The sequence below is a fragment of the Trachemys scripta genome, chromosome 16 (genome assembly GCF_013100865.1).
Source record: "Trachemys scripta elegans isolate TJP31775 chromosome 16, CAS_Tse_1.0, whole genome shotgun sequence".
In the NCBI taxonomy this organism is placed as follows: domain Eukaryota; kingdom Metazoa; phylum Chordata; order Testudines; family Emydidae; genus Trachemys; species Trachemys scripta.
Genome location: NC_048313.1, coordinates 15,282,949 through 15,298,417, shown reverse-complemented (window position 1 = coordinate 15,298,417; position 15,469 = coordinate 15,282,949). Strand labels below are relative to the sequence as shown.

Here is a 15,469-nt window from a genome sequence, read left to right as displayed (position 1 = left end):
CAGACACTGGCCAGAAACGCAGGCCCCTGGGCAATTGCTCAGGCCTCGTTGGCCGTCTAATCTCAGGGCTCTCGGCTGGACCTCAGCGAATACCTCCCCCCATGCTGGCCCCCCCAGCACAGCACACAGCGGGGTTCCTGGTCCTGAAATGTCTCTTCGCTTTGCCCAGACAGCAAACAGCCCCCACGCTGCGGCTGCCCGGCAACACAGGGTTCCCCCGCCCAGCACCTGGCTTTATTGCCGGGCTGGGTGGGGTTTTGTATTAAATTATAGATCTCTATATTTGTAATAAATGAGCTGGCTACGGGCCAGCCGGACTGAGTCCTCCAGCGCTTCATTTCTCTTCCTTGCCAATTTCCCCTGCCCCTGGCTGGTGCCTTCTGAAATCAGGGTTAAAGCGATTCCCGCCTCCGCCCCCCGCTGCTGCTAGGGCTTCGAAAGCGTTGGGTGGAGGGGCCTGAACACCCCTGGGTGGGGGCGGGGAATCCGGCTCTTCCCGTGCTGGGCAGAACCCAGAAGGGGACCAGGGCTCCAGCTGGGCTGTCACTGGAGCGCTGGACACCGCAGGCCGCTGACCCAGCCGCTGGCGCCAGGGAGGAGCAGCTGCGCCCAACCCCAGGCGTTGTGGAGGTGCAAGGGGCCAACTGCAGCGGGTGGGGCCTGGAGGGAATCGGGGGGGGGGCCGGGTGGGTTCTTTGCTACAAAGCCAGATGCTGCCACAGTCCCGGCAATAGGAAAATAAGGCCTGGCATGCTGCCACCTGCTGGTGACCTTCCACAAGTGCGGGCCTGGGCGTTACGCGCACGCACACCGGTTGGCTGGTCCGGGCAGAAACGCTCCCATGACGGGCCGAGTCCAGCCACTGACCAGCGTATGGGGCCCGAATGGAGCCCGCAGGCAGGGGAGTTGCAGCGGGTGGGTGGATTCTGCTGCCAGCCGGCTGAGGGTGGGCATGCTGAGCCCCAAGGGAGGGAGACCCAATGACAGAGCCAGGAGCAGCCCGGTCTGGGCTACTAGGGAGTTGGGCGCAGAGCCGACGAAGTGCTTAGCCCTGAGAGCTGTTAGTGACCCCTTTGGCGCCGTGTGGCCGAGCTGGGAATGGCGCTGCTCCGTCCACGGGTGAATTCCCCAAGCCCCCAGTGCTCTGCCATCGTCCCATTGGCTAGACGGGCCTGGCAGAGACAAATACTGAGATGTTGCACCTCATGTTGAAAGTGGCACCTGCATCCGTTTAATTGGGCTGGAGCCAGAGCTGGGCCCAAGGTACCCGGAGAACCCTGCAGCAATCCCCTGTGCCTAGATAAGAGTCGGGTGTTTATAAGGGCGCGTCTGGTGACAATTCAGTACCCGCCAGGCGCCAGCGAGCGGCATCTGTCCCGTCCTGGTCCCTGCCCCCGGCCGGGGGACACACGCACGTCCTGCTGAGCTAGCAAACTGCCGATCCCCCCCCCCTCCCCGTATGGGATGGGAGCTTTGCTGGGCGTGCGCGGGTAGAACGGATCCCGGAGCCATTCCAGGACACGGGGTTCCAACCCGCGGGAAACCTGGGCCAAAGGAGAGGAGCTGCCCTCCTAAAAGAAAAACAAGCCCCCAATCCCCCCTGGAATGAATCCAGCCCAAGCACCTGAGACTCGCTGACCTGCAGCCAACATCTCGGCCCTGGGAGCCCCTCCTAGCTGGGCACCGCAGCCTGGCTGCTGCTCCAGCGGGGTGGGTAACCCCTCTGTCCAAGGGCACTGCTCTCAGTGCCCCCCCTTCTCCCTGCTGGCCACAACTGTTTGCAGACATTTGAGAATTCATCCTCACCGCCCCCACCCCCGGGACAGCATGGACACCTTCGCTTCTCCTCCCCATCCCACTCCCCCCAAACATCAAGGCTGGTTAGATCAGAACATCCTGGCACTTCCTCTGTTGCTAGGCAACTCCTCTTCCCTTCTCCCCTGTGCCGGCTGGTTGCCATAGCATCCTCCCCACCCCATCCCCCTTCCCCATGGAGACCAGTGGCGTCACCTCGACAATGCTGGGCCGGTAGCGGGGAAGGCACGACCTGCTTCCCTCGAGTGCACAGGGACAAAGACTGTGTGGTGCATGCCGGGTCCTGGGTCCCCCCCACACAACTCCCCGCTGCTCGGAACTGGGAGATGGGGCAGAGATAAAGGAAGCGGCTAATGGGAAAATATTCTGCATCTGCAAAATCACCCTGACCCAGGCCAGCTCCGGGAACTCCCTCGAGTGGAGCAGATCCTTGCAAGGGAGCTCCTCTGCCACTTCCAGTACCACGCGCGACAGCATCAGGCAGACAGGGTCCAGGCTCCCCCTAGCGTGGGGTAAGGGCAGGGGCCGTGGAGGCAGGTGCAAATCGGGCTGGAGGGTGGGTTGCAGTAAGAACTCAAGTTTCACAAGGGTCGTGCTCAGCTCTCAAGCCCACCCCCTGCTTTTCATTCCGGCCTCAATTCAGAGCCTTTGATTTTCAGGTAGATCCTAGATTCAGAGATTTGAAGGCCAGGAGGGACCATGCTAGATGTAGCCGGACGTGCTGCCGAGAGCCGCGCCCCGTGATTCCAGCAGCCACCTTCACGGGGCTGAGAAAGCAGCCTCCATTCCCCATTTCAAGTCCCCAAAGAATGGCGACCCCCACCCCCTCCCTTGCTAAGATGACTGAGGTTAATAGCAACCTCTCCCAATCTGGCCCCGCGTGCACCATGCCAACGAGGAAGAGGAAAAACCCTAACGAGATGCAGGTCTGGGGCTGAGGTCTTGCACACTTCAGCAGCTGTCTTAACCGCCTCCCCAGCCAACCATACCACTGACTCATTACAAACACAGCTCAAATCCGTGGTGGAGACAGGTGTCCGCTGCGCTTCAAATCCTTCTCAGGCCCTGGTTACGACACTTTTGTCTACAAGCATGATGAAAACAGCGGCCGTCGCTGGGCTTAACTTTGTTCCCTGGGGTGCCCTGTCTCTCAGCTGAGAGGCTGCATGAGATCAAAACAAAGCAAACTGCCAAGGCCAAAAATCAACTTCTGGTTACTGCCGTGTGCCAGCCAAGAGCCGATTCCATTCAACGGTGGGGCCTGGGGAAGCAAGTGAATGCAGCGCTGCCCCCACTCCGCACCTTCCGACGGTCACTGAAAGAACACTTGCGCCCTGTCCACGTACCAACTGGGTGATTTATTCTTCACACAAGGGGGAATTGGTGCAATGACCGATACCTAACCTTGAGGGGCCTTTTGGGGGATGAGTGGATTTACAAATATGCAAAACCACACGGCAGGAGACTGCTATGCTGAATGAATATCTAACGAGGGCAGCTGGACCACTACGCTGCCCCCCCCAGGGCACGGCCAAGCGCTCTGATTTTAGTGAAGCGTAAAAGCAGTGGTTTCAAAAAAGGACTTTGTGTCACTGCTAAAACCAGGCTTCAGTCCCAGGTTTGTTAATAATTCTTTGCATTTCTATGCCGGCATTTCTGCCGAAGGACGCCCAGAAACAGCGTCCGGGGTGGGACGCAACAACTCTCTGAGAACTGCCCGGCCATTTAGAAGAGAGAGAGAATCCTGTGACTACCGTGGATTGGAGACTGGGGACTCCGAACCTGGACTCAGGTCCCAGCTCAGCCCCTGGCCTGCTGGGTGACCTCAGGCGAACCATGTCCCCTCTCTGTGCCTCAGTTTCCCCGTCCATACAATGGGGATGCTGATACTGACCTCCTTTGCAAAGTGCTTTGAGATCTACTGGTAAGAGCTAGATGGTGCTATCTGGAACTGCCAGGAGGTGTTTGAGTAGGTAGAGTGCCATCTGCCGTGCCAGAATCGAGCAGGAACACCAGGGTTATCACCCCAAACTTGGGAAAAGGGCCCTGTGACCTGGAACGACCACACACAAGCGCAGCCTGTGATGCAAATCTCAGGCAAAAGCCAGCCCTGTTCGATGCAGTGAATAACTTACCGCAGCCACCCTCCCTTCATCCACTTTAGCACCGGGCGCTTTGAAGTGAGCTGCCTGGCTTCAACAAGGGACACGTTTCCACGAACATGCAGCTAGCAAAGCCTGTGCAGATTTATGGGAGGTGCCCAATACATGCCCCAGTCCCACCAGTCAGCTACAGCCTAGCGTGGCTGGGTCCATCCCTCCCTCCCCCAAGACATGGGGCTATTTCCCCACTTTCTGCCTCCCTCTCTAGTTGGTTTTCCAGAATTCCCCACTACTATCCAGTCATAAGAACAGCCACAGGGGGTCAGACCAACCGGCCCATCCAGCCCAGCATCCTGTCTTCCCCCGGCGGCCAATTCCAGATGAACAGAACAGGGCCACTACCGAGTGATGCGGCCCGTTGGCCACTCCCAGCTTCTGGTGGTCAGAGGCCGCTTTCACTTTTATTCCAGAACCTGCTTTTGTCTCCTGTGAAAGTCAGCCCCCGCCCCGCCCCTCCCAGCTCTCCTACCCAACAGCTCCCCCCATCATCTTACCCCTAGGCTTAACCTGCATGGCTTGGAAAAAAGGTCCTCCCGTGAGGTGCTTTTCCACTTCCTCCCCAACTGAGCTCCCCAGGCCTGCTTAAGCATTAAACCCTTCCGTGGTGCATTTTCCCCCACAGCCTGGCTAGAAACCCAGGACCACCTGCAGCTGGGCCAGATGTCTGTCCTTTTTGTCATTGGATTGACAAGGCCCCAGACAGGGGCCCCCAGGCTGTGCCCAACCAGGGCTGAACCAAACATCCAAGCAGATGGGGAATCACTTCCACAAAAGCACACACCAGCTTCCCTGCCAGACGGGCAAAGCCCCTTTAATTTCTAGCCTGGGCTGAGTGTGCCACTATCAGCAAGGTGGGTGCTGCATTCCCATCCCCCCCCCGCACTCAGATGCAGCACCCTCAGGGTTCCTTTTCCTGCTGCACCTGGCAAGAGAGCAGGGTGCCCATGAATCCTTGCCCTGCCTTGTCGGGTGGAGCACGATGCGAGGGGGCCTGTGCGGATTGGCTCTTCTAAGCAGGTTCTGGCTCAGACTATCTAAATCATCAGCAACAAGGTCTCCTGTGTCTTCCCCACAGCAATTCAGGTAGCAACACCTTGCAGAGAAAGACGCGGTGCTCGGCCGCACCAGGAAGGGGGTATTAGCCATGCAGGGGCGTGGGTAACGAAGCCGGGACACTGGGGCCCGTAGAGGCAAAGCGGGGCAGCTGTGCAGGTACGCTGAAGCAGAACCAAGATGGAAAGCCTCAGGGCAGTTTTCTTTCCACAGAGGGGGGAGCGCACTTCCCCACGTGTTAACCTGCCCACCCAGCTGGCACTGAACTGTGGATGCTAGACTCCGGCCCATTGCCCACCACAGCACAGCAGCCCGGCTCCCTCACTGCCTTCACCTGTGACAGACGCCTTGGCCTCCCTAGACAGGTTGCCGCGCAAAGCTGCCCAGCTGGCGCCTGACAGGCCAGAGGGACACCAGTCACTGTGTCTGGCGGAGCCGTGACATGGTTTGCTGCCTGCCTCAGCGCCGCTTGTACAAAGCATGATTAAAGGCAGCAAAGTTCAGCCTTGCCCAAGCGGCCTGACCTACGGGCTCGTTTGTTACATCCCGCTGCTGTCTAACAGGGGATTAATACATGGCTTGTCCGCAGCTGGGCAAGCCTGCCAGCCATTTAAGCTGCAGGACCGAGGACTGAAATTGATGTGCACGTCAGGGAACGGGCAGGCAGCACAGGCTGCCATCCTTTCCAGCACCTTCGCTCAGTGACTGGTGCCCTTTGGGAAGTGAGAAATTTCTCAGAGAAGCTGATTACTGTGTAATCCCAGCCAAGCTATTGCAAGCGTCTTGCTAAGAGTACAGACCAAGCCCGACTGCCAGAAGAGGTCAAAGCTTGCCGAGTCTGCATGGCCCTGCTCCTCCTGGCCAGGGAGCGTGAAGAGAGATGGCCGGGGCTGGAGGGGATTTAACAGACAGGTGGGAGTTGGCTCAAACGCGATTTCTGCACAACACAGGCAAAGCCTTTGGCTTTAATGCAGCTCTTTACGTTCCCCGGCAGACACGAGCATCACCTAGTGCTCACCGAAGGCATTTCAGACATGCCTGCTTGAGACAGGACTCTCAGCTTCCACTCTATCTTTCATGGGTCAAGGGCGACATAGGCCAGTTTTTTAATTCTGGCAAGAGTCGGTGTTTGCGACAGCCCCTCTTCCAGTCCCTGGGTACCTAGGGCAGCATGTCCAGCAGAACGAACTTTGAGTTTTGCTTTCTATATTGATAGAAACAGCTATTTAATTCAGGTTTCTCATCTGCAAAACTTGGGCTGCTGGATAGATTTCTGCAAAATGGTTTTCTGGCCATTTTTCACTATTTGTGCCACTGTGTCTATTAAAGGAGGAGGAAAAAGTTATTTTGCTGCAGACAAACATTCTAGCTGACATTTGTATGCAAGGCAAAACTACACGTTTGGAGACAAAGACATCAAGAGTTTGTGTTTATTTGTCTACATTCAGCTTAATCCAGATGTACTGCCTGAATGATCCAGACATACAAAACCCACTCTTTCCCACTGGTTTTTAAAATAAAATCTTCACTTATAAAACTGAAACACTAAAGCATTAAAATACAGAAAGCTTGTTTAACTCACTTCACAAAAGCATTAACAGATGGCATATCCCTTATCTATTTAAAGCCATACTGGGTTAACACTTGAATGACAATTTTAAATAGAAAAAGGATACTGAAATTTTATTAACTCAAAAGTTCTATTTAGACAAAGTTGTAATGGCAACTAACAAACCATTAAATACATAGATGTCCAAAATACAGCTAAGTATGGAATTACAGATACTCAACCATTAGTGACGGATATCACAAAGAGCACTGCAACATGGAAACGGGGGTTTACATGTTTACTGTGATGCAATAAAACTGAATATTCAAAGGGTGCGCAAGTGCAGAAGGTAACAAAACTTCACACCCATGGAGAAAGGGTCGGTTTATCTGTACTGATAATTCATGCTGTGATCGTTTCTGCCGTAGCCGCCTTGGGAAGCTTGGTAGGAACTTGGGGGTCCGCTGTAATTCTGGCCTGAACCGGGAGAGCTGTAGTTAGTCTGAGAAGAATATCCACCTGAAATGGAGAGAGGAGTTCATCTAAACCACGTTGTGAGACAAGAGCTATTTTAACACAACCGTACGCAACAAGAATTGTTGTTACTTATCCAGTCCGGGCTGCCATCCAGCAGAGTGCACACAGAAAACAGAAGAGTGGTGACTGCATCTTCGCACCACACAAACATTTAACAAAGAGAGCCGAAGAGGGTTGTGTACTGACCTTGCTTACCTTGGTAAGACGACCCTCCTCCCCCAGATCCTCCCCCATAGCCGCTGTGTGAACCAGTATTGTATGAGGCACCTCCTGACCCATAGTTATTTCCTCCACCTCCACCACGGCCACTGCCGCCACCGTAATCTGCAATGGAGAACACACGCTGAGCAAGCCTGACAATGAGGTCTGCAACTCTGCTCTTAGACCAGGACACCTTAAAAATATCAATATAGAACTGAGCTAGTAACAGAAACTGCCAAGGAGTTTATGACTCATCAAGGTAAGGGTGACGGCCAAGTGTTCAATTAGAGAAAATCTTTCCCCTGCAGCCTTTGGCTGGTAAAAGCGCCACGGGCCCAGCTGCCCGAGCAGCAGAAGCTTGATCAGTCAGAGCTGTACCAAGGAGAGACTCTAGTCTGTGACAGGGTAACTTCTCCAAAGCCTGTACATTGTGTACGGCTGCAGGGTCTGGAAGAACAGCTCATGCAAGTAAAAAGATACCGTTGGTGGAGAGTGGGGACTTGGGTAATTTTTTGGCTGAGTCACATGGGTAGCCGCAGTTAGCCTTGCCTAGCCAAAAACTACGTGAGTGTGGGATGTAAACAGGCAGGCAGGCTTTTGGCATAAGTGCCCTGAAGCAGTTTGATTTGTGCTGGAAAGAGCAGAACTCTCAAACGTTTATTCTTCTAAAGCTATTAAAGACTAAATGCCAACTGATCACATTAGTGGTAATGTAGCAGACAATAGCCATAAAGAGACAGCACAATTTGACAGGCTGGGGAGAAGTTAACCTATAACAGACTATAGTCTCTCCTTGGTACAGCTCTGACTGATCATGGGAAGTAGCATTAGAATGGGAGAGAGATCCGTCTAACAGGTCAAAAGGCCAATCTGGCATCTGCTGCCAAATGTAGCAAACAACTAAGGCTATATGTCACCACTGCAAACGCTACAGCCGCACAACTGCAGCTGTGCTACTGAATCTCCTCCGTGTAGACACTCGCTACAGTGATAGGAGGGGTTCTCCCATCGCTGTAGTTAACCCACCTCCGAGAGGCAGTAGCTAGGTCCATGGAAGAATTCTTCCATAGTCCTAGCACTGACTATACACGGGGTTAGGTCAGCTTAGCTTTCTCTCTGGGGTGTAGCTTGTCACACAGATGAGAGATGTAACTATGCTGACGTAAGTTTCCAGTGTAGACCAGCCTTAAGTGTAACAGGGTCTCACTCTGGAATGAAGTGCAAAGGGTGTCCATTTTATAATAGATTTACATTCACTGGGAGTCCTGCTTCTTTCCAGTTGAACACTAAACACTAGATCTAAACTATATGAAATAGGAGGATATATTTATGTCAAACCCACAGATTTTCTGCCCAGAATCACCAGGGAATAGACAGGCCAGTACACAGAATGGGCCTGTATTTACAGTTTGTAATTCCCTACATCTCAGACCAGCCACGTGATCGAGGGCTAGTCAGTCTCACTAGCTATCTTTTATTTGGGCTGTATACCATGAACAAACAGTATTTCTGGACAGAAGTGTTTACGGGCCTTGAAGCTTTGTTCTACTCCCGTTCATGTCCCTGATTCCATGGCACTGCTCCTTAACCAATAAAGGAAGTTTCAGCAGAGCAACACGCCCATGATGGACTCTCATGCCAATATGGCATTGACGTACCATCCTCACAACTCCTGAAGCTCACTAAAACGCAAATGTTTAAGGCAGTACCACTTGCTCACCCCAAAAAAGACTCTTCATGCTCCCTGTGGAAGTCTCTGCCTGGCCCCCCAAATGTAGCATTTAAACCTTATCAAAAATTTCATTCCATTTTTAAATTTCAGCCCCTTGGAGTACTGAGCTGCAGACTGCTAAGTCCAAAGTTCAGTCAACCTGGCTGCTTCGGAGTGCCAGAGACTCCGTGGAACCCCCGTTGCGGTGACAACACACTCAGGGGGAAGAGGGCCACACCACACTTCCAACCAGATAAACAACCCCCCACTCACTGAATTTGCTCTCGTAGTTGTAGTCCGATCCTCCGCCAGAGGAGTTGTAGGAATTAGAGTAAGAAGAGTAGTTGCCTTGTCCGTGATTATATCCTTTTTGTTTGCCTTGTGGAGGGCCGTAATTGCTGTACTGATTCTGGTTGTAGGACTGCTGTTGCTGGCCTTGGTGGGACTGATACCCTGACCCGTAGGAAGGTTTTTGCTGTCCTCCGTGCTGCTGCTTCTTTCCCGCATGTTTGGGTGGAACGGGTGAGCTGTAGTTGTCACCACCTTGGTAGTAGGATCCATACCCAGAGGAGCCCCCGCCGCCACCACCTCCACCACTTCCTGTGTTGCCGGAGTGACCACCATTGCTATAAAACTGGCCTGAACAAAGGAAGAGGAAGTCAGACGGTGTTTCCGATAGGCTTGAGGAAACAGTCACTCCACACTGTGTTTTAAAATACCTCAATTAAATGTAAATGGTTGTGTGCCTTATATCACGCTACGATGCTCTGCTGTTATATAGCAGCAGTTTAGAATCTGGGACTATTTTGACCAACACATGACTAAAGATTGAAGTAATTCCAGACAAGGCCAACAGGTGTAACACCTCGTTCATTTACGTAGATAAGGAATCACTATACACTGACATAGGATCTTCCAGTTACTCTCACTGCTCATTTAACAACTCTCCAAGTCATAGGAATTAAATGGGTGTAGAACTTTAAGTATCTATACCAAATTCTAGAACTAAGTTCAAGGTGACTAGTGGTTTTTCCAATGCATGTTACAGTATCTATCAGTTCCTACTTCATGTTCTACAAAGTTAGTTAGTCTAGTCCCCAAATTACATTGGAGACAAGCTAGCCACCAATGATAATTGAAGCTCATTCTCCACCGAAAAGGAATAACAATCAGGAAGAATCTTACTCCAGTGACAAGGACTTGGAGCCAACACCCATGCAAATCACTAAGATAAAGAGCACTTTCCACATGAAGTGCTGTTTGAATAGCAATAATTTGACTGAAAGTCAAGATGCCTTATACAAAGCTTATTCAATTGTACCGAAGTGCTCACTCCATCAAATTCTGGCACCAGCATGAACTCAGAAGGTTACCAGAACCCTGTGTTGGGGCTGAGGATCCCCAAAAGGAATAACTGGAATAATGTTGTACTTAGTCTTTTGGCAGCTTGAAACTTATTTTCTGATCAGCCTGTCGTACTAACAGACTGGATCTTGCACTGTTAAGTAACTACTTTCCTGCCCAATTTAAACATGTTCAAGTTTAACAGGATTATTCAGTTTGGGCCCTAGATAATTGGCCTACTTTAATAACTTAAGACGAGAGGAGGTATATGTTGCATTTGATTTTTTAATAAAGGTCATGATTCTTATTTACCAAGAAACAACAGCCACTAGAATCTAGACAAAAACCTGCATCACCGCCCACAGCAGAATACGCACAGCTCCAGGAGCTCAAGTGATGCTTCAGAGACAGGTGGAGCTTTACTGATTTAAACTACATTAGAAACAAAGGAGGGGTGTATTAAGAACTTAGTACTTCTCAAATAGAGAAGAGTGTAAGGTTAGAAAGTCAAGGAGTAAACTTGTGATTTTTGTTTTAACAGCTCCACATTTGTGAAACTTTAAAGAGCCCATCTGAACGATAGACTGTGACTCCGAGCTCATCTCCAACTTACAAACGGCAGTTTGTACACAAGAGCTGGCTCTAGAAACCATCTAGCGTTTTTCTTTATTTTGCATACTAGTTTAAAACATCTAATACTCCTGGAGTAACCATTTAAACCGACTTCACCCCACCTCTAAATTAGGGTAAGGCCCTTTTCACACTATGCAAATAAACATGTTATAACGCGTTTCTTCTTCTGTGGCAGAAGGCCACGTTCCAATGGGGCAGATACAAGGTTCTTTAATATTTCTTTCCACCCAAGAGAAGTTATAACATGGTTACGGCACAACCATACCACAATAACAATATCTCTGTAGGATGTAGCTTGGTACTAAACTCCCGGCTTTGCTACAAACAGAGATCCAGAGTTATAGCAAAAGAATATATGAAAGAATGCAGAAGCGAGCTTCTTCCGAATGGGAGGTGAGGGAGAAACTTGCATCACCTGAGCTGAAAACGTAAATGGTGGAAGTTGACTCCTTTCCCGAGCGAGTTAAGACAGCTTTTGGGACAGTCATTTCTAGATGAACCCTTCATATTTAACTAAGCACTGAATTCCACCCCCGTTCAGTTAAAACTACTGAATAAAAATATCCAACACACAAGTTACTTTAACATGTATTCATTTAAAAAAAAATGGCATTTTCACCTCATTCAGAACAATATCTATTCCCTTGTATAAAAAGACATTATCTCAAACAATAACTTTCTAAAAAAAATAGGACATGCATTATTTTTTTAAAAAGTGTTCACACTGAATATTTAAAATTTTGCCGAAGGAGGTTTCAACAACCTGATGTTTCACAGGTTACTGTTTTCACCAGTTTAAATTACTGAGTTAACTCAAATGTTATTGAGCCTCACAAATTAAATTAATGCAATGCTGCAGGATTTGCAGCTAAAAAGAACAGTGACAAAGAAAATACAATTTTGAAACATAAGTATCATAGCAAGAATAAAGGACCAAACACATGATGTTTTATTAAACATTCGAGAGTCTCAAAGGGCAATTGATTCCCTGAGACTTCAAGCTCTTATGAAGTTTCATTGTCCGGGCTATTAAATACTTCTGCTTTTAGAGCAATGTGTATTTTACAAGAGGCATAAACTATAGAGAATATCAGATGGCCTGAGCAACCAGTCAGCCTGCTGGGGTTTGCAACTCTTGGACATTTTAGTTTTTGAAGTGCTTTAGGCCCTTTATGCTTGGATCAAAAAAGCCCATTTTTATGTAACTAATGAACCCATGCATTTTTAGAAGTCATCAAAACTGACATTTTTTACAACAACTCCTTAATGCCTGGATATTTATTGTACCAGTATTGGAAGCACAGTACAATACCTTTGACAGCATGCTAGCTCTCAGCCACAATAAGTCACACCCCTCCAGCATTTATCCACCAGTGTATTACAAAGAATGTAAAGATTAATTTAGCACATAGGATTCCACATACAAGTCACCATTTTGCATGCTTAAAAAGCTGGGCTGTACTAGATTCAGAAACGTAAGTATCTTCCCTACTGTCAGAGGCATCAACCCAAGTTCTGGTGTTTATTAAAAGGCTTAAATTTTGTACAAAACCTGCTGTAAATTAAGACAAAGGTAGATTAAAACTTCAGTATTTGTTTCTTAAAAATAAAGTAATGCTTTCCATAAAAAGCAAAGGTGGGCGTTTTGCCTTTATGATGAACAGAGCTGACTTTAAAATTTGTGCAAATTGCACAAAAATGTTCTTGGATAATTAGTTCCCCCTGTTGTGTACATCAAATTACAACCAAGTTCAAAGGCAAATCACAATAAAAACTGCCACTGTCTTAAGTTCTGCAGGCTAACAGTTTCAGACAAGCTGCGGTGAAAAGCCACTGTTGAGAAACCCAGTGAAGCACAGGGACACAGCACGAACACTTTGGGTTTTGGAGTTCGAGAAAATTGGAGTAAAAAGCTGTTTTTTTGCAATACTTTTAGATGATCTAGGAAGACCCAAAATCATGATAGCCGTAGCAGTCTGTGAAAAAGTCACCTACAAAAGGGGGAGACAGAGCAGAGAAAAAAATTAGAATTCTTTTGAAGATGGCAAAATGCGCCACATTTGAAAGTCATGTTTTAGATTTCTCTGCTCCTGTCACCCCCCAATGAAGGTTTCTTCTCAAGACAAATAGCTGTGTATTTTCGGGAAAATCTTATTCACAAGAGTGGTGGATTGCTTCACATGGCTTAAAGCAGAGAAATTTAAAATATTCACATTTGAAGAGGAAACCTAAAGTCACCTGGATTTGAGTTTAAGTTTTAAACATCTGATTCAGCTCCCTTTCATTATTTCTCATTTTAAAAATGAACATGCTATGATGGTTCGGGTACAGGTATATCACTGTATGTTGTAACCCAGAGTTTGAGTAACCCCAGTAGGGGGCTGTGTTTCAAAGATTAAAACATTAACACTTACTATAGCCTGCTGTTGCAGAATTTCCTCCATAACCATAGCTTCCGTATCCGGCTCCTAGAATGGAGTAAAGCAATTACTCTAAGATATTCATTTTCTATTGTTAATGAAAAGCTATTAAAACAAACTTCACTTCCAATAAGCTACAGTGTAAGTTATCTAACTTGTGTAATGTAGGAATTTGCAAGAAAGCTGATCAACTCCATTGGAGATAGTTTGTGAACAGTTACTTCATTTTATGTGTATTAAGTTTAACATGAGACAGCAGACATCAAGTTAGTAGAGTGAAACATTCATGGTAACTCACCAGCATTCATATAGCCACCATGATTGCCACCACCAAATCCACCTCTGCCTCTTCCACGGCCTCTGATGTTGCCTCCTCTACCACGTCCACGCAGATTTGGGGGAGGTGGCACTTCATTGTGCATGGGGCCTCCCATTCCAAAACCTGGATTATGCTGCTGTGGAAAAGACGACTTGTTACACAATCCTGTTTTTAAATCAGTATTTAAATGTCCACGATGAAACTGATTTGTGTTTCTAAAGTTTAACGTGGGTAGAACTGAGCCATGAACCTGTGTGTTTGCTCCTAATTCTAAAACTAAAGGTAAATCAATCTCCATTTCTCTGAAGGTAAACTGGGATAATAACCACCCCTCCCCAGTCTATCGGGGGGTGGTGTTGAGTAGTATTGCTTAACACACACACACACACACACACAAGCGCAAGTCTACCTACCTTTACTGCAAACTTGGGTCCTCCCCTTGCAGGAACAGGGGCTCTTTTCTTCTTATTGGGCTCAATAGCAACGGGAGCATCGGGAAACAGCTTCTCTAGGGCAGCTAAAGCAGCGTAGGCTTTCGCCACTTTTTTGTTTGAGCCAGCTCCTTGAAATTTCTGCCCATCAACCTCAACCTTAGAAAGAGATTAAATCACCATGCTATGAATCAGTAATAGCCACACAAGAGGAGTTACTTTTTGTCACTGCCATGTTGGTAAATTATGGCATAGCTTGCTACTTCCATGCGCAGTGTCAGACAAATTGGTATGAACTAGTGAAATTTTACTAGGCCTGGAAGTTAAAACTGCACAGAATGTCTATAAAGGTAACCTTGTGTACAGAGGACAATAAAGTCAACTCACCTCCATGACAAAGCGCTTGTCATGGCTACCGCCTGTTTCTGAAATCAGTTCGTATTTTAGACCACGCCTCTTCTCATTGAGTTCCATCACTGGATTCTTGCCATGCTTCGTCAGGATTGGTCCCTGTTGTTTCACATTCTAAAATAAATTAGACGTGCCGATAAAGGTCCAACGAGCTGTTGGACTTGGAGTTATCCAATGTATGTTTGTGGTTTTTATAATTAAGGAAAATGTTAATCTTAAAGGGAAAATTACATTGAAAGTTAAGTTTGAGGTATAAAAAAATTCAGTTATAACCCCTATAATTACTATAACTGAAAAGTTAATTATTTTTATCAGTTTTATTTTGCATTTGTCAGCATTCTGTATAGTCAGTGTACTCCTTACTTAGGATACCCCTTTAAAACAGGAGAGAAAAAAAATACTCAAATATTTTATAGGACTCTAAGGAGTTTCAGGACACACTATTGAATCAAAACTCCACCGTACTCAGAGAGTTGTTATTAACGGTTCCCAATCCTGCTGGAAAGGCATAACGAGTGGGGTACCGCAGGGGTCTGTTTTGGGACCGGCTCTGTTCAATATCTTCATCAACGACTTAGATATTGGCATAGAAAGTACGCTTATTAAGTTTGCGGATGATAAACTGGGAGGGATTGCAACTGCTTTGGAGGACAGGGTCATAATTCAAAATGATCTGGACAAATTGGAGAAATGGGCTGAGGTAAACAGGATGAAGTTTAACAAAGACAAATGCAAAGTGCTCCACCTAGGAAGGAAAAATCAGTTTCACACATACAGAATGGGAAGAGACTGTCTAGGAAGGAGTACGGCAGAAAGGGATCTAGGGGTTATAGTGGACCACAAGCTAAATATGAGTCAACAGTGTGATGCTGTTGCAAAAAAA

The 15,469-nt window shown here is 48.1% G+C and overlaps 1 protein-coding gene across 14 annotated transcripts in view; it reads right to left on the bottom strand.

The window, feature by feature from the left end:
- Positions 1-6,443: 6,443 nt before the first annotated feature.
- ILF3 (interleukin enhancer binding factor 3) overlaps positions 6,444-15,469 on the bottom strand; it is a 22,218-nt gene continuing 13,192 nt past the window's right edge. For 3 of the 14 annotated variants that reach the window (XM_034791759.1, XM_034791765.1, XM_034791760.1), the window contains 7 exons: positions 14,563-14,700; positions 14,158-14,334; positions 13,724-13,880; positions 13,420-13,473; positions 9,302-9,667; positions 7,303-7,440; positions 6,444-7,098 (listed from right to left, as the gene is read on the bottom strand). In XM_034791759.1, the coding sequence (XP_034647650.1) occupies positions 6,965-7,098; positions 7,303-7,440; positions 9,302-9,667; positions 13,420-13,473; positions 13,724-13,880; positions 14,158-14,334; positions 14,563-14,700 (1,164 nt within the window). In that variant the 3' untranslated portion in view covers positions 6,444-6,964. Of the gene's footprint in view, positions 7,099-7,302; positions 7,441-9,301; positions 9,668-10,679; positions 12,997-13,419; positions 13,474-13,723; positions 13,881-14,157; positions 14,335-14,562; positions 14,701-15,469 lie in introns of those variants that run through there. The other 11 variants (XM_034791761.1, XM_034791766.1, XM_034791763.1 and 8 more) reach the window with 7 other exon arrangements.